This window comes from Pagrus pagrus, assembly GCF_965226575.1.
Source record: "Pagrus pagrus genome assembly, chromosome: 7".
Lineage (NCBI taxonomy): Eukaryota > Metazoa > Chordata > Actinopteri > Spariformes > Sparidae > Pagrus > Pagrus pagrus.
This window is the reverse complement of record NC_140191.1, coordinates 25,638,365-25,656,947: the sequence shown is the minus strand read 5'-3', so window position 1 is coordinate 25,656,947 and position 18,583 is coordinate 25,638,365. Positions and strand designations below refer to the sequence as shown.

At 43.1% G+C, this 18,583-nt stretch overlaps 1 protein-coding gene across 1 annotated transcript; it reads left to right on the top strand.

Annotated features, from left to right (window-relative positions):
- The first annotated feature begins 7,426 nt into the window (after nt 1-7,426).
- Nucleotides 7,427-11,100, top strand: tmem74 (transmembrane protein 74). Its single transcript, XM_084356989.1, has 2 exons — nt 7,427-7,545; nt 8,238-11,100. Exon 2 carries the CDS (start codon nt 8,305-8,307, stop codon nt 9,127-9,129), a length of 825 nt encoding a protein of 274 aa, XP_084213115.1. The 5' UTR covers nt 7,427-7,545; nt 8,238-8,304; the 3' UTR covers nt 9,130-11,100.
- Nucleotides 11,101-18,583: the final 7,483 nt, after the last annotated feature.

Here is an 18,583-nt window from a genome sequence, read left to right as displayed (position 1 = left end):
AACATTGATTTATAGATTATTAAACTAAATGATGTTATTTAATTGAATGGTTTCCATCACACTGAAAGAAGTATTCAGATCTTTACTTAAAGCAGCTATAATTGATATTTCATTTTTAAATCTTAAATGACAAACATATTTAAAAAAACATATAATAAACACATAAACATAAATGTATTAAATGACCATGTGAAAGTGATCGCTTGTAGTGGGGAACTTACAGAGGATTATCCCCTGGATCTGCAGCTCCCCTCTGCTTTCAGGTGAGTTTCAGCTCACTGTCACATACTGCTTTGGTTCTCTCTCATCGCTCTCATAGTGACTTTTTTCAGGCAGGTAAAAGCTCCAAGTGACTGGCTGGTGAACACAGTGGAGCATGTTGCAGCTAAAAAGCCAGATATTTCCCTGAGAAACCAAAAACAGAGGTAAAAACTGGGAAAAAATTGCAATTACATTTACCAGCTAGGCAGAAACACAACTTCAGATACATTTTAATGTTGCTTCATAACTGCTGGTTGAGTAAAAAGGCAAATGTGTTCTAATGAATTCTTCTTATCAACTTAAAAGCTGATGAGATATTGTGACCAGCTTGTTTCTGGTGCTGCCACGTGGCCAAAAAAATATTATTATATAGTTATTGCATAAGGCTGAACCTACATTACATGTAAAAGTCCTGCATTCAAAATCTTGGTGTGTTTTCACATTATGTAGGATTGTTTTGTACCATGCCAGAGTATGTTCGACCCCCCCTTCCCTCTCAGCTTTTACATGTCAACCTGTACCCGAGTACACTTGCGTATGTACACAGTCTAATACAGCAGATAGTGGTATGCACCAAGTTGGTTTGCCATCTGCCAATATATGCAGAGAAGAAGAAGGGAACACTTACATCATCAACGCATAGCAGTACACTTGCACGTTTTGGTACAGGTTCAAGCTGCACAGTGGCCGAGTATGGTTCACTTGTGTTCACACCAATCAAACGAACTGGATTTTGGGATGATGTATACTCAGATCGAGGCTCTGGGATCCTGTAATGTGAAAGCACCCTTAATTATAGCATGGTTCATTCTCGGATTAACATTCATTTGTTTTTCTGCCAAGAGTTTTTTAGGAGAAAATTAGCCGAGATTGGTATCAGGAAGAAACAGCTGCCGTGGTTCAGAAGCTGAAGATAACAAAATACGTCAGTGCTTCTAAAGATAAGCATTTAACACATTTGATTAATCCCTGCAACAACAAAATGTAAACAAAACAATTCCCAGCCAAGCATCAGTCTGGCAAAAAACCCTGTGTAAAAGGACAAACTGTCGCCTGATAAACAAAACACTATTCCTTTAGGTGAAATTACAAAAGTTTTGTCAACAAAATGTATTAAAAGTATCACAAATAAAAGTACTCATTACCTGTCTAAACAGCCCTGTGAGTAAATAATATGTTCCATTTGATTATTGTAGCCTATCTGTAGCAGCATGTTACTGTCGTAGTTGGTTAAGGTGGAGTAAATTCTGACTACTTTAATTACTGACGGTGCTTTAACCTTTAATAATGTGTTGTGATTTATAAGATGAGGAAACAAACAAAAAAAAACACTTTTCCTCATAGAGATAAATAAAGTATTGTAAGAGAAATATGACTACAGTTGTCAATTAAATGAGGAGTAAAACAAAAATTATGAAATTCCAGTATGAAAGTATAAAGACTAAATGGTGATCATTGACAGAAGGTCTACACTGCCACCTCATGGTCACACACTGCTACTGACACATTAAACAGGAGGGGAGTTACTGTACATACAGTATTTGGACTATGGCTCATTTCATAAAGATGCTATTGAACATGTAGGATGTTGAGGTCTACTGTATGAGACTGTGTTTACATTTGAAATGCATAAAGGTTTTAACACACGTCTACCACAGTAGCTGCAGATAGCTTTATTTGAACCTTTTGTTCTAAAAATAAGTATAAGCCACTTCAAACTATCTTGGATTTTATACCTCTTTAGTTTTTGTGCTGTTGAACTCTTTAACACGACGCTCCGGGTTTGTGATGAAGGTTCTCCTCCCTTTGCCTCCACATTCATTTGCATTTATGTAAATGCATTCCTTCACACTTTCTTTTGGGCTGATATTTCACCTCCAGGGATTTTCTTCTTTTGCAGAGTGATCAGGAGGACATGAAACAAAGCACTTGCACAAAACCGTACAGCACCCCCCCCCCCCCTTCATATTCTATAATTAATCTTCTATTTAACTTGCAATGCTTGCTTTTTTTAATCTTTTTTTTATGTTTTTTCTACTTACTTTGTTTATGCATCAAAACAAGTGAAATCCCTCGGCACTTGGCAATAAACCTGATTCTGATCCTGAGAGCCAGCCGTTTAAAGCTGCGAGGAGAATACTCTTTGTTTACGTCTCCCAGAGAAAATAAAGAAATCTTACTTGAATATCTTAACATTACCAATTCTCAACAGTGACTTTGTTGATATAATGCATGCAAATTTTTCATCCACGGCAGCTTTTAAAAGAGACGTCCCTTTATTACTAATTGAAGTTTCAAGGTAAACATCCCAACAGAAATTCAGACTGCACCAACTGCACCAGTGGCAGCAGTGCCAGCAAACTACTCAGTGCTTGGCTCGCTGTTTTCACCGAAAAATAAATAACGTCTTTGGCTTGAACTCAAGACTTTCTCATCTACCTAATGAGTGAAACTCATCCCATCCCGCCTAAAAATGTTTGCCTGCGCCATACTAAGCAGCTGCTCTGACTTTGATTCCCATTCAGCCCACACAAGGATACATAGAGCTAAAATGAACTTGACTGTGCATTTGTTAAAACAAATGGGAACCGCTGGCTAAAGCAAAATGTTTGTTGTGTTATAATTAGGGCGCCATTATAACCGTGCACATCAGAATAGCTGCGAGAGATAATCAGCGCTCCTGATGGAGACGGAGGGGCAAAAGAAACGAAGAGACAGTCATCATCAAGAGCCACTGAGAGCATTGTGATGCAAAAGCAGCGGTGGCGTGAGGGGATAACATCACGTTAATTATGATAAAGAGACGATAAAGAGAAGAAGGGCCGATGAAATGGTGGAATTAATTATCAGAGTCGGCTCGCTTAATCACCAAAAGGCTTCTTTTTTTTTCCTTTTTGTAAAGTGTTATCTTTGTGTGAAGCATAAATCTTTACCCACACGGGCACACACACATACAAGGCACTGAGAAGCCATTATTATCCTTCCATTATCCCACAGTGTCTGTGTTGAGGCCAGCCACACCACTTCAATTAGGAGAGTCACTGTAAATTAACTTGGAGGTCCAAGTGCTAAATATTTCATAACAGTGTCTGACGCCACCGCCACACACAGCCTGTCAAAGAGAGGTGGGGGGGGGGGCTCGACACTGAACCCTCAGTCATCCTGCTGTCTGCATGCACTCTCCTCTCTGGGAGTCTTTTTAGGAGCTACTGGAGGAGTTTGCGTGCCAGACATCCCAAACAAGCCCAGGGGACTGTACACACCTGCTTATTAATAATCTACAGTAGCCTGCTGTCGTGACCCACTACCCTGTCGGAGACCTTAGGATGCTTTCTGGCTGCTGGTGGTGCAGAAACATCCTGTACAGATTGTTTACTTTGACCCACAACATGTTCATCTCTTTCAATATGTAATAAAGCTCCTAAATTAACTATGAAAGCTGAAATGATTGTCCCACTTTCAAATTCTGAGTCTTACTAATTCATTTGAGTCTTTTATCTTGAGTTCAGGACTGGGTTGCACCAGCTATCCAACAGTCTGTGTTAATTATTAGAGCCATCTAATCAACGGCAATCAACTCAACCAACTAGCCAAAACTTTAAAGAGGCTCTTTGTGCCAATTTATATTATTTTACATGTATTAATCACTTTTTTTTTATCGGCTATTTGTGCATGTGGTGGCAACCGCTGCATTAAGTGAGGCACCAGCTCACAGAAAAGTCCTGATGCATTTATGGTGAAACAGTTACAAACCCTTTTCTAGCCTGCAGCACTGCATCACGTTTCCTTCATTGGAAGGGCACCACTGCCAGTGACTGAGGTTTTGCAGTCATATTGTCAGCGCTTTGGTATCTTTATGTACTTGCTATCTTTTGTGGTTGAATGTCAGAATCTCTCTGGACTGCCTCTGCAGTAGATTGAGGTCACTTGTTGTACAGGGTGTGGAGACTGGCTCCTAATTATAGTATTGAGAGCAGCTTGGGGCATTCCCCTCACAGCTGCTTTGAAAATGCACGCAGTGCAAACTCCCAAGTTCAGTTTTGAGTGCAGGTGACATGCCAATCCTTCCCATGAAGATCTGTGAGAAACAGATGTGTCCAAATACCTAGTATCAAGAGTTGGGGTTTCACCCTGGATATCAGTGTTAGTGTCACTGTTGCCCTGTTTTAACTTACGTCCATAAGTTAGTGGATGTAACACACAGTATTTAATCATTTACATGACAAGCAAAACTTAAACTTAACTTAAAGCAGCTACGAGAAACTTTCCTTTTGTGTTAACTCTGGCGCCCAGTGGACAAAATAGGTAATAAAAATCTGGATCTTGTTGGAAATGTTTCACCTGTTTGAATTTATTAATACATTGGTAATCCTGATCGATGTATGAATAATCAATAAATACTCAGGTATTTTTTTTTTATTACTGCTGAAAGATGGCAAGACATAATTGTGTAAAGAAGGAGTGTGTTAAGGTCAGGATGACTTCGTTGGAAAGTGATAGATAAGGGAATATCATGGAAATAAGGGTGTTTAACCTCGAAAGAAGGGAATGGTATGAAATGTGATAAGGGTTAGCTCCCGTGCAGATAAGAATACCTATTCAGAAATAGCCCATCTTCTGACTGATGGTCTTGTGAGCTTATATAGTTCATATACAGTTGAAGCATCAATATTAAATTGGGGTTAACTAATTAATAATTCACACACCCACACATGTACTGTCCTGCTCTTCTTCACACTCCTGCTGCTGTATCAGCAGGGACCACCACTTCTCCCCTCCATCACCTTCTGACATCTGCTACTAGCTAAAGGAAAAGCAGAGCTACTTCCACGTCTCATAATCTTTACTCTCTGTGTGGGGATCTCGTGGCAGGAGACGCACTATGAGGATTTATGGCCATTAGAAGCACCGACTCCCCAGCTGCCCCTCCTCTTCCAAGCCTGGTGTCCTTGCCAGCAGGAAAAGTGGTGCACTGTTGCAGACAGATAGCATCTGATAGTTGGCTGTTGTTACCCCTCAGTCGAGCACACAGTCGGCTTCCAGCTCTCCTCTCTCTGTCTCTCTGCACGACACCGGCTGAAGTTGTCCACAGACCAGAACATACCATAAAGCATTATGACTCCCCTTTTTGCAGACTATCTAATATCTGGAACAAAAATGGTGGAGTACATCATTCTCTCTCTCTCTCTCTCTCTCTCTCCCTCACTCTCCCTCTCTCTTTACTCATCTGTTAAATGGAGTCTTGTTGGGAAATGAGCCAAAGCCGTTCACCCCAGCCACCAGGACTCCAGGAAAAGCGGCGACTATATTTATAGCTGCTGCCTGCCTGGTTGCGCTAAATAAGGTGGAAAAGTCAGCGAATAAATATCGAGTCGAAAGTGGGGATTAAGCACTTAAAACATTGATGGAGGAGTGCACTTAATTGACAAAGTGTCACTTTCCACGAAATCTTAGTCATTTGCAGCGTTAATTGTTTATCAGTCATCTTCAAAGATGCAGCCGACAGATTTAGGCGCACGCGGGGTCGGAGCTAAGACGACCTATTAGATCTCTAGATTAAACATGGATTAGGATGGCTTTGACATAGTGACCAGTAATCTTCTGAGAGCACAGGGGAACAGATGGTGCATGATACACGCAGTTTAACAATGTTGTTTGCATGGCACCACTGGATATTGTTCTGATATGATGAGGCCATTAACTTACAATATACAGTCCAGGTTAATATGCACATCACTGATCCTCAGTTGTGAGTATAGTTCTTGTTTATTTGGTCTGACATCACTAGAATAGCCCTACTCTATATATAGATATACTGTACAGTGTAAACAGTATGTCTCTTTTCTGTAGGCGGGTGTGTTATATGTTATATGTGTGTTATAAAAAGCAGTAGCAAGTGGAGTTAGCACGCTAACCAGCTGCCCCACACAATGTTACTTTGCTAGCAATCTAAACACCAACACTCCCCCGGTGCACCGACCTCCCAGTCCAGACTGCTAGCTGCACGGCTAACTGAGCTAATTGATACTACAGTTAGTGGCAGCTTGGCGGTTACTCTGCTGATAGCTGCCACCTATTTGTTTAGAGAATGAATGAATTTGACAGGTGGCCTGTTATTACATTACATCTTTTAAAGGTGCATTATGTAGTTTTGGGTAAGAGATCTCCATCAACTTATTTTTTTTAAATGTCTAAACAAACTAAATAAACAAACTTTTTTTTGAATGACTGAATAAACAAACTGACATTAAAGGACAACACAATTTCATACTGTTTTACTTTGTTTATATTTGGCGGACCCTGCCACCTTTCTAGCTTCAAACAGTGTTCTGGGGACCTTATTTTCCTCTGAGAACAGCTTGTTTATTCAGTCACAGAAAAGCTAAATATTTCTGAGATTGTATTATTACGTCATCAATATTGTAAATATTTAATCTCTGAGTTTGAATTTCTTCTCCAAAACTACACACTGCCCCTTTAAGAGGTGATAGTCCCCCCATCTCCAACGCACCCCCACCTCTTTGGCTTTCACAGCATTCGCCAACACCTCGGCGGTGCTCCAAGCTCCAACTCTGGGCAGATGGCTAAACAAGCTAACTGGCTAATGGCAGCTACATTTGGCGAAAATTAGAGGTTACTCTGTTGAAATGCTGCCCCCTATTTGTTGGGAGTATGAATTGACAGGTCTCCAATTTTTACACATTGCACCTTTAACTGTACATTATAAGTATGGAACTCTTCTGGCATCAGTATGTCAAATGTATGGCATTCAGTACTGACTTGATTTGCAACCTTATGACACTTTATAGCACCTGAGCTCCTGTAAACTCCCCTTTAGAGACTAACTCTATAGTGATATCTTTATCTCCTAACCGTCCTTCACCTTTGAGGAGCTTTATAGTTGTACACTGAGATTTCTGCAGCATCACATCCTCCTAAAATGCTTCCTACGGGAAGGGCATTGCCAGTAAAATACGATGCTCGGGTCCCGGTGTTCGCCTCGGCCCCTTCAGATCCTCATCCCGTGCGTGTTGACTGGCTGCTAGTGATCTCAATCGGCTCACAGATAGCGGCGCTCCTTTCAGCGCCACGGCGCGGGCAGCTGAGGCTCTGTGTGTGGGAGGGACTAACAGAGAGCTCTCCTCAGTGCAGCACCGAGCAGCCCAGAGAGGACTACAGTCAAAGCATCCACACTGATAAGGCTTTTTTCTCTAATCCGTCCCCGTTGCGTGAACTCTAGTGTCTATGAAGAGGAGAGGGCGGAAGGGATGCTGAAGTAGCGCGGTGAGTGTATTTTTCCGCTTGTGTGTGCAGTCTGAGGAGGTTTTGTGAGGGATTAGAGAGGAATAAAACCGGATTGTGCACGACCGGTCCACCCTCAATGCGGAGGAGCGTCTCAGAATTCAGATAAAGTGTGCAGGAGTGATCCGACGCGTATGATAGAAGTGTGGGATGGATTTAGCTCGGAGAAGTGACAGTCTCGTGGAACGATTTCATTCAGATGCTCTTGCGAGTAGACCAACTATGGTTATGTATATTTTATGCGCGGTTTAGTTTCAGCTCCTGCTCTGTAGGCTGTGCCCCTTTTTTAAAAAACAGAGTGTCGCTTAATCTCGGTTTATACGTGGATTGTTTCTCTAATTGGATACAGAGGCATTTGGCTAATCACAGCCTCTGTAAGCGCCTTTCAAGAGGGCTGCACGGATTTCTCCTGAACGATCCGATCAACTTTAAAGTGGTGTCCATTTCAGTCTAGCCTGCATACTGTAAGAAGGCATGTGCATTTTGCGCACCGTTCCAAATTACGCACGCAAATTGTTTTTTGGGGTTTTTATTTTTTGCGCATTGTGGATCTTAGGTTTCACGCTTTGCTGTGAGTGTAATCTAATTAAGATGCGCCATTTAACTTAGCTGGTGTGTGTGTGTGTGTGTGTGTGTGTGTGTGTGTGTGTGTGTGTGTGTGTCCCTCTTATTAGGGATGCTGTGCGGTGTCAACATCGTGGGAGGACGGCTCAGAGTGAACCAGCTGGAGGTGAAACACGAATGGCTTCTCTGGAGCTGCTTCACGCGGACGAGGGAGGCAAACAGCCCGATCATCCCGACGTCCTTGACCGGGTTTCCAGCGCGCTGCACATCCGCAAGTCGGGCGGATCAACAGGAGGAGCGCTCCCCGGGGAGGGCTGCTGTAACCCGGCCCGCGGCTGCCACGACCGGTGTCATTCAGCAGCACCAAGGACGGGTAAACTCGGTCCCCTCGGCGAGGAGAAAGTCCGGGTTTGTTGCGACGAGGAATTAGAGACTTCTTTCACGTATATTGATGAGAATGTTAACCTGCGTCTGGCCAGCCCGGATAATAGTTGTAAAAGTACTCACAGACCCGTGCGCAACGGCGAGCCTTGCTCCGAGACTTTCCCGGAGCTTTCCTTCATGTCCGAGGATGATCTGTCCTTCGGGGAGGGCTCCGGGAGCTCTATAGACTACGGCTTTATCAGTGCAGTCACGTTCTTAGTGACCGGGATCTCCTTGGTGATCATCTCCTACGCCGTGCCTCGGGATGTGGTGGTGGACCGTGACAGCGTGTCGGCGAGGGAGATGGAGAGGCTGGAGATGGAGAGCGCCCGCATAGGTGCCCACCTGGACCGGTGCGTCATAGCGGGACTGTGCCTGCTCACGCTGGGCGGCGTGGTGCTCTCCACGCTGCTCATGATCTCCATGTGGAAGGGGGAGATGTACAGGAGGAAGGTCATCGCTTATTCCAAGCGCTCGGCCAAACAGTACGGCTCCATCAGCCTGAAAACTAGATCCAGTCCCAGCCACTCCTCTGCGCACTTGTCCCTGGAGGAGGAAATAGAGGAAACTTTGACTTAAGATGCTGCTCTGCTTATGAACCTTTTGTGTATGACTGAGGAATTAATGCCATTCACACATTCTCTAACATATTGTAGCCTGAAACTGTATTCAAACATTCACAGAGTGTAAGTCTGCCGCAGCATTTTTGTCTTCTACTGTAGAAATAGCTCAGACACTGTATTGTATATCCACAAGGCGACAGAAAGGACAAGAAAAGCACTTAAATGCAAAGTGAGCAATGACCTGAAAAGCATTATGTGGTATCAAATTGGTCCCAAATGATTGAAAATGGCACCAAAACATGAGAGCAACCGAGAATGTTAAGAGCTTTGAGTCACAAACACTGGATCATATTTTTCTTTTTTTTGCACCCGGGATGCAATCTCTGAGAGCCTCCATTTATTATTAAGGCTATTCATATTTAATGCGAATGTTTCCAACAGAGAAATTGTGCACAGACACATTTCAGGAAGTACGCGGAGTGTGTGTCCCCAGGGCAGGAGAGTGGGTGTACGGAGGGATGTAAAGCTGTCCCCGTCCACTGTGATGTGGGAGAATCAGCTCAGTGGCCCACATGGTAATATCCAGTGACAGTCTCTCTCTGGTGCAGTGCTGAGGTAAGCCAGTAAGGCCCGGCTTCATGCATCTGAGCCAAATATCCACGTCGGTCTGATTGTAGTGAGCAATTTGACTGCAGTCGACAGCGCTGACACCGTACACCCTCCTCTGCTCTCGCTTCCTCCTCTCTGCTCCTCTTCCCTCACCTTCCAGGTCTCTCTCTTTGCCACAGGAGACTCGCTATTCTCCTTCTCAGCACTGTAAATTCTCGCTCGAAGCGTGCGGACAGGGTCCTGGGCAACCACAGCCAAGTGCCTGTGACATTTCAAGGTTGATGAGCCTCTACCTTACCTGTCTGCTTTGATTTTGTCTTTACTCTCTTCGTGAGGACGGACTTAAGAGCCCCTAATCACACATGAAAGAGTTGCCCTACTTCCCAAACCTTAAGCCTTCACCACTTCAAAAGAGCTAATTACATTTCCAAAGTGAGGTATCGCTCTTTTTAAAAGGTTATATTTGATGTTATCGCGGTGATTTGCAGACTTAAATTTTGCAGATGACATTTAAAGCTTGGGAAAAGAGGTTTATCATGTGCAGACTTGCTAAAAATGTTCATGCCCAGGCGTCCAGGCGAGTCAGAGACCAACTTCCTGCTCTTGGTAGAGGAAGATTCCTAGTTTCTGCCCCAGCTGAGTCCACGTTGAAGCAACCTTCAGCCCTCTCTTTCACCCCGATGGTTGTTAATGCTGTGTGAAGAGGCCTGCAGAAGAGAATAAAACATGCCACGCGCTCCTCCTGAAAAACAGTCATTTTTCATGTAGGGATGTGCCATGTAACATCCATAAATCATGCATGAACCACTAGAAGTCATTCATATTTGCATATACTCATATACACAGTCAAACCGTTGCATTCTGCGAGACACATGCCGGGTGATTCTTATGCAGTGTCACTGTTACCTTGGTTTCTTGTCCTTGCATTTTTTTTCTGGGCCGCGTGACCCTGTTTCAAGGCTTACATTCCAAACGACATGAGTCAGGCTCTATTAATGAGATGCGTAGGCTGATTAGTCTATGGTAAACAGCTTGAGGACACGCCGCTTGCTGCGCTTTCATTAAGTTGCATTGCTTCTGTGTTTACTGTCACAGCAAACACATGTACTCCCAGTGCCAGTCAGTGCACAGACCGATGGATGAGTGCGTTTCAACTGGATCACGTGAGTCTAGTAATGAGGCATTCGGGCGGCTTTCTCATTCAGAAATCATCTGATGCAAGTTTGTGTTGCTATAGCTTCTCTTTTTCTGTGACCACTGAGCTGACAAGTGTGTGTGTGTGCATCCCTGAAAAACAGCCATTACTTCCTGAAATGGCAGTAAAATGCCAAATGAAGAGATTTCCAGGAAAGGTAATAAAAATTAATGATCCATATGAGGCAATGTTGTCTTGTTCTCTTCACAGAAGCTGTAAATCCACAGCCGGTGTTACAGATGTTCGAGTAATATGTCATTCAGCGAGCCTTCCTGCCGTTGTTGGCTGTCGAAACAAGTTCCCAAGCGCCGGACACTCGTTTCTTACCGCCTCCTTTCCTTTCGCTCTCACCAGAACATTCATGTAAAATTAAATCTGTTCAACACTTAAAAGGCGGCCAACAACAATGCTTCTGATGCCAGCACATTCTGTCCAATAGTATTGAGTAATTAATTCACATATCAGGTACATTACACATGCAGCACATCAGGGCTTTCAGTCAGTGTCGGAGGTGGCATCATCTGTGAGAATGTCACTCTCGTAACACACACAGGATCATAAATGCTGGAGGGAAGCCATTAACACTGCAGACTTCAAACAGACTCATCTGCAAGCATGTAATGCACTACGCAGGTTTTCAGTCATATACTATTCCTCCCCCCTCTCTATGCTTTTCCTTCTTTATGTCCTCCTCCGTGGTTGGCACCGTGCCTCGCAGCCGACACCAGGCTTCCCCTCATACAGCCAACTAAACGTGTTTGGGGGATTTAATCAGGGATTTGCTTGAAGCGACAGCATTTTACACGCCAAGCTCAAGTGTATTTCCAGAGGTTTCATGCATAAGCTCTTTATCCTTGAGCAGTGTACAGCTAAATCACCCTTATTGATATTTGGTTGGCTCCTCTGTAAGACGATCCCTTCAGGTAAGGCCGAGGAGCAGCTGAGCTGCTGCCATCAGCGAATTTCCTAAAGGTGTTATTACACTCCTCCATCATGTCAATGCTAATACTCTGTGTGTGTGTGCACGAGGATGTGTGTATTTATATGACTTTGCGCAAGCGTTGGGTTTCACCTTAGGTTAAAGAGCTGCTGACCTTAACATTTCAATTCAAACGGTTTCTGTGGAGACATTAAGTGTGGAAAGAAGGCGGGCTTTGCCACCCAGGGAGGAAGAAAAGTCAGTGGAGATTGCAGACAGACTGAGCAGGAGGGAGATACATAACACTGAGATATTATAAATGGAGCAGAAGTAAAAGGAACAACTTGACATTTTGGGACATTTGCTTTTTTGCTGAAAGTTAGAAGAGAAAGATCTGTCCCATTTAGATTTGTGAAGCTAGTCATCAGCTGACCTTACCTTGAAATATCTAACATGGCTTTGTTTGAAAATAACAAAATTCGCCTACTAACGCCTCTAAAGCTCACTCATACTGTACTGTTGTCATGTAGGAGGAACTATTTTGGACGGCCCTGGTTCCTGAACTAAACGTCCCATTCATTGTTCTCATAGAGGATGACTCAACAGACATTGAATCACTGAACTTAAAATTCTGTTACCGTCCCGCTAACAGTGGGTGAAAGCCAAAGTTTACAGATGCAGAAGGCCCTTTTAGTGTTTCTGTATGAGACGCAGCAGGCTTTAAACTAACTTAATGTTTAACCCATCCACCTGATGTTGTACACGGAGCGAGAAAGTCCCAAGACAGATGGAGGTTGGAGTTAGAGGGTAACTTTTACACATTTAACACATTTTTGTGTTTACAGGTCTTGGGGAGTACTACTACTTTGCACTGTGGGTAATGTATGCGCCAAGTTTAGAAGAGCAGTCCACTGGTCCAGCAGTGCTCTGGACTCATTATGGACAGTTTGAAAACAAATGATCAAAATCGATACAGCAGAACTAGAGACGTCGCCTTTATTATGCTGCATTCAGGTGCTCCTGGGACGGTCCCATTTCCCAAGTTGTGAAGTCGTTCTTCCGGCTTCATTGTGTTCATGTGCGTCGTGTCGGAAGGTGGAAGAAGATGTTTTGTATTTTATTGCCTGGAGCGTTTTAACAAACATGTTGACAGATGTTTCCAGTATTTGAGTGACAAGGGAGAGCAAGGGAGACAATACAATGACTATACAAAACATGAATTTGGTATGAAAAAGTTTCTTTCCATCAAGTCAATGTTTACATTTGTCCGCCATGTTTCAGCAACATATGATGTTTAGTCGGCAACTCGTGTACCATCATTTTTTCCGACTGAGGTGGCATTAATGTTAATTTAGTCGTTTTTCCTGATAATTCAGGCGCCGTCTTCTTCCTTTTCAAACCCTGTTGCCTACATTACCCACAGTGCAACTCACATATGCAGTAGTACTCCTCAAGCCCTGTAAACACTTTGATGTATAAAAGTGGTGGAGTTGCCCTTTAAGTGGTGGGCCACACACAGGACCTTCAGTCAAGAGACGGGGGTTAATGTCCCTTGTGAATCCAGGCGTCAATAATCTTTTCCTAAACCTAACCAAGTAGTTTTGTACCTAAAGCTCACCCGTCCGTTTCATGTTAACCACGTGTTGGAAAGGCTTTAAACACAGACGCTGTATGCCGAGGGACGTGACACAAAGGCGTGACACGAGAATGTGTTTGAGATGAAGATGTTAGCGTGCTGAGAGATGAGATAATACATCAATTCACTTTTAAATTCTGGGTCAACTTTGGATGTATACAGCAACTATTGTGGTATTTAGAGCCCTCCTCTGTGCCCAAATGATGGACAAAACACGATTTTCTCAGAAAAAAAGTTGAAACGATCTACACAGGTGGTCCTAACATGAACCTGTATTTGCGGCGTCATCTGGGAGAGTCCTGTTTTTATGCCAAGTAACACTGAGGACATTGTTTTAAAGAAAAACAGATGAAAACGGAGAATGGGGGGAAAAACCCTTCTGGAATCAGCATCCCCCTTAACTTTATTAACACATTATATCTTCTTTGTTTAATCTGTACAAAAACACCAAGTCATGTGTTTAGGAGGAGACTTCTTCTATACGTTGCCCCAACCAAACCGCAACTAAGAAAATGTCAAACTATTCCTTTAATAGTGCTCAGCGTACATGCAACTATGTGGCACTCAGGCTTTCAGCTAAAAGCAGAAAGAACTGCCTCTCCTTTGTCATACATATTAGATATATTCATATCTGTGGCGAGCTTGTCCTCCATCTATCTGTGGATAGTGTGGCCAAAAAAAAAAAAAAAGAAGTAATTTCCACTTCGATTGATTCGTTTGGACGGAAAGACTAAAGCCAAACTCCTCAGGGATATGACTTCATTCTTGGTTGCTCCCTGCACTGCTTTACTCAGACAGGATATTTTTAGTCAATGTGCATATTGGATTTTTGGAAAGCTCATTGTATTGTAAATGTAGTCGGCAAAGCTCATTGCTAAGGATGCACTTAGCCGGGCTGTTTTACATTTAGCCTGCAAGAACGTCCTTGCTCGGCTCCATCCGAAGCCCTGTCCCCGGTTTCACTTGACATTAAAGCTCATGAAACATAAGTTTATTCTGCCTCTGTGCGTTTCTTCAGCTCAGTTTATTATTAGATGCCTCCTCCTCATCAGTTCTGTCCTGTCCTTTCCTTTCTCTTGTGCCACACTGTTCTGAAATCCTCCAAGGTTCAGCAGTTTCCTATTCTGCTTAGTGAGATTGAACAAAAAGCCCTATTCTTACAAGGAACGACCGCAAGTACTGCTGCGTGTCCAATCGATTTACGTCTCTGGTCAGCCCGGTTCTGCGCGGCTGACAGCGAAACAGTCCTCAGAATCGCTTTGTCACTCGCTCGCCGGTCAACCTCACTAATGCCGGCAATCGGGCCTGCCATAACCAGACACTGGAACGTCTGCAGAGCCATTTCCTGTGTTGTACTTGGCACCTTGGAATCACTTTCTCAGACGGATAAACTATCGGCACTCTGGCTGCTATGGTGGATGAGAGAGGAAATGAGGTGATCGGTTGGATCAATCTTACAGTAAAACCACTCAACCGCTGCAGGAAGGCGATGCAGGTTACATCCTCCTCTGTCCGTCTGTCTCAGCCTCTCCGATCATCCACCACAGTGGATTTTCAAAATGGGCTGTTTTACATGGCAGAGGCCATGGCCCTGCCAGTGTTGTGGTTACACAGTGGCTGCTTCAACAATAACATTACAGCCATACTTGCAATGAGCTGAATGCCTCCTCAGCTTAGCAGATTGGGGTAATGTAGACTCGCTGCACAAACAAATCACAAGCTCGGTTCACCTCTTGATCCCCTCGCTGTTCAGCCCCTTCTGTTGTAAATCACACGGCCTTGCTGGGCTCCATTGATTTAATTTGTATCAAATTGCTAATGCAGTTATTTGTCATGCGTGGCCTCCCGTGTATGGTTGTTTCCCCCCATTATGCCTATGCATTTGCCTCTAATTACAGTAAATAATGACCGCTTGCTAGTTTGCTGCAGTAAATAGTATAAGGGATCGAGCGCGGTCTTTAGAAAGACATCAGCAAGCCAAGAAAGCAGCTTGTTTGTCTCCTCCTACGACATCTGAACAACAGAGCGCAGTGGAGAGGCACACTGAGCATTCTGACACGTTTATACCAGAACACAAAAGTATGTTATGTGTGTCTGTGTGTTTTACATTTCAAAGACAGCAGCCTCGTTGGCTGAGTTAAACCCACAATGGAGCCGAAGACATACATAAACTAAGTCTCAACAGCTTTGGACAGCTATACTTAGACACAGCGATGCAGTTTGGAAAGTGTGCAGCATTGCCGTCACTGATTTCCCTCTCCAAGGGCTCCAGAACACATTGTTTCATGTGTGCATGCGTTTTGCGCACGCAAGCCCATCTTTTCCTTGCAAGATTTTGTTCATCGTGTTCAGATGTCAACTAAAATATTGAGGTCTGCTTACCACTCAGAGTTCAACGGGGTCGTGGCTTCTTTCTTTCAAAAGACTGTCAATTTCAGAGCTCAGAGAACAGACCTACTTCAGAACTCTCCCTCGACTTTGCCAGCGGACATTTGAGCGGTTACAGCTCTGTGTTGTGCATCAGTTTCCAACATGATGATGAAACGCTCCCCAATCAGATGAGATTAACAGTTTTCACCGCGATGCTCCTCACATCACCCAGCTGGGCGGATCTGCGTGTCTCACAGCGCTCTCTGATGTTCTGTGCCGTGTAATGACATTTCAAGGCCTCTACTGCAGGCCTCCTAACTATACACAACAGAGATACCTTACAGCCCACTCACCTGCCATGGCTGGTTGTAGCTCCACACTTTCATTAGTAATTTGCCACCATGTCTGTAATCAGCTGCATTCACTTTTCACTTTATTGGTAACTTTCACCAAATCTAGTGTCTGTGACTGGTTTTTAGTATGAGAGTGCACAAGCAGTCTACACATTTTAATAAAGTCAGCAGGGCCCAATATAATTATAATGATTTGATTAATTCCTTAATCATTTTAATTTACTGCTGAGGCTGAGGGAATATCATTAGTCCAACAAGTTTTTTGTCATTAAACAAACAAATTGAAATTTTGACCTCATGGTTACATTTATTAATTAGAATTCAGCATCTCTGAACCATGAATGTATGTATAAAATATATATTAGATATTTCACTGGAAAGAAAAAAAAAAAAACAGCTGGTGGCACTACGTCTAAAGTCAGGGGTCGTTAGGATTAGTATGATCCTCCTGATGTCTGCCGGAAATGACAATCCATCCAGGAGTGTGCAAACAATTCACCCTAAATGCACATGTCTGGTTGGCACAGCGTAAATGCCAGAGAATTACCCAAATCTGTTTGCCTCACCCTCTGGGCATCATGAATGTTTCTACAACATATCAGTACAATCCATCCAATATATTTCAGCGTGGACCAAAGTGGTGGGCAGACTGACCAACAGACTCCTTGGAGAAATGCCATCAGCTTGGCTAAAGACAGCATAAAGCTGACCTTCTAAGTTTAAATGAGTCATACTTGCCCACCTGATTCTGACCTTTGCAAGACACGAATGCCATGGTTATAAAGAAATGAGAAAAAATGCCACTGCCAATGTAATTTAATTTAGATTTCTACCAGAGTTCTTTGGCATTTCAGTCTGCCATTTATCCAGCATGTCTTTAGACATAAACTGTAGCTTTTTGTCTCCAACCACTGGGGTTAAACTCAACCAATGAGTCACAAATATGTATTTTGAACTGCTTGTCCAACATTTTTATTTGCATGTAAGCACGTGCCTGCGGTTTCCAGCACCCTCCGCTCTGAGATCCTAACAGAGGATAGGCTGTGGATGAGCAGTGGTGTTGAGTCTGAGGCTGAGACCAAAAGCAGGCGCTGCAGAGCCTCCAGTGTTGTGTTACCAGCGAACACTGGACTGCTGCGAGATGATACTGGCTGGTGGAGAGGCCCGACAGGATGTGGAGAGGGAGGATGCTGACATGATAACACACGCAAACAATCCCACACATGCCCAAACACACACTCGGACACATGGGCATATTGCATGCATGTCATGTACTGTGTGTGCGTTGACACGTTACCTTCCAGTGGAGTTCAGCGGTATGCTTTACTCACCATAAGACTCAGTGATCGATCGCTGTGGGTGTACTGTGTTATTGAGAAGGGACACGGTGCATAAAAAGAAACAAACCAAACAAAAAGGATCAGTGGTAGAGGACAAATTCACGGACGTATTTACTTATTTAAAACAGCAATGCTATAATGTGTTTACATTACACCATTAAGTCCATGAAATAAAAGTTTAAACTTTACTAAAAGTAAGTGAGAGCATAGAAATATTATTACAATATAAAGGTACTTAATATGCAGTACTAACAGTATATTTTGCTGAATGATGACTTTCAGAATGTTTTATTAATTAATTACTGGATTTATAATACTCAAACAAATACATATAAGTAAATATTCAAATGTAGTAGAAATACAGAAAAGAGAGGTTAAACTATGGACACTCCATAGCCAATCTACATGTACATGCATTTACTCATTTTTACTGAAGTAGAAATACCTCCAAATTGTGCTCAGCAATAGATCAAATCAAATAGTGCTTAAAAACTTTCCGCCCCTGTAAAATACCACACAAACAGGAACAGCATATTACTAAATATAAAATAAACTCAAAACAAAGGGGGCTGTAAAACAGCAAATTGATAGGAATAATAACTCAGTAGAGTGCATACCTCCATCAAGGCCCAACAGTCCCATTTAATTCAATCAAGCCTAATCCGGTGTCAAATAAAACACATTTAAATCTACAAGATAGATTTTTATTAGGATCCACATCAACTTGTACTCACTCAAAGATACCAGCCGCGGAAATATGCATGATTATTGTCATCCAGAGCCATGCATTATTCCCTGAGAAGCTAATGAAAATGTCGGAAAAACATCATACTAGTGATGTTAAAGAAAATAGGAAAAAGATTCCTGGATCTGTCCCTTTATCTGGATCCACACCAAAAGTTAATGGGGTCTATCCTGGGCCAGGATGCATCCTCCTTTTAATTTTCATGGAAATCTGTTCAGTAGTTTTTGTGTAATCCTGCTGACAAACCAACCAACAAACTGACATAGGTGACAACAGAACAATAATAATGATACTAACAATAAT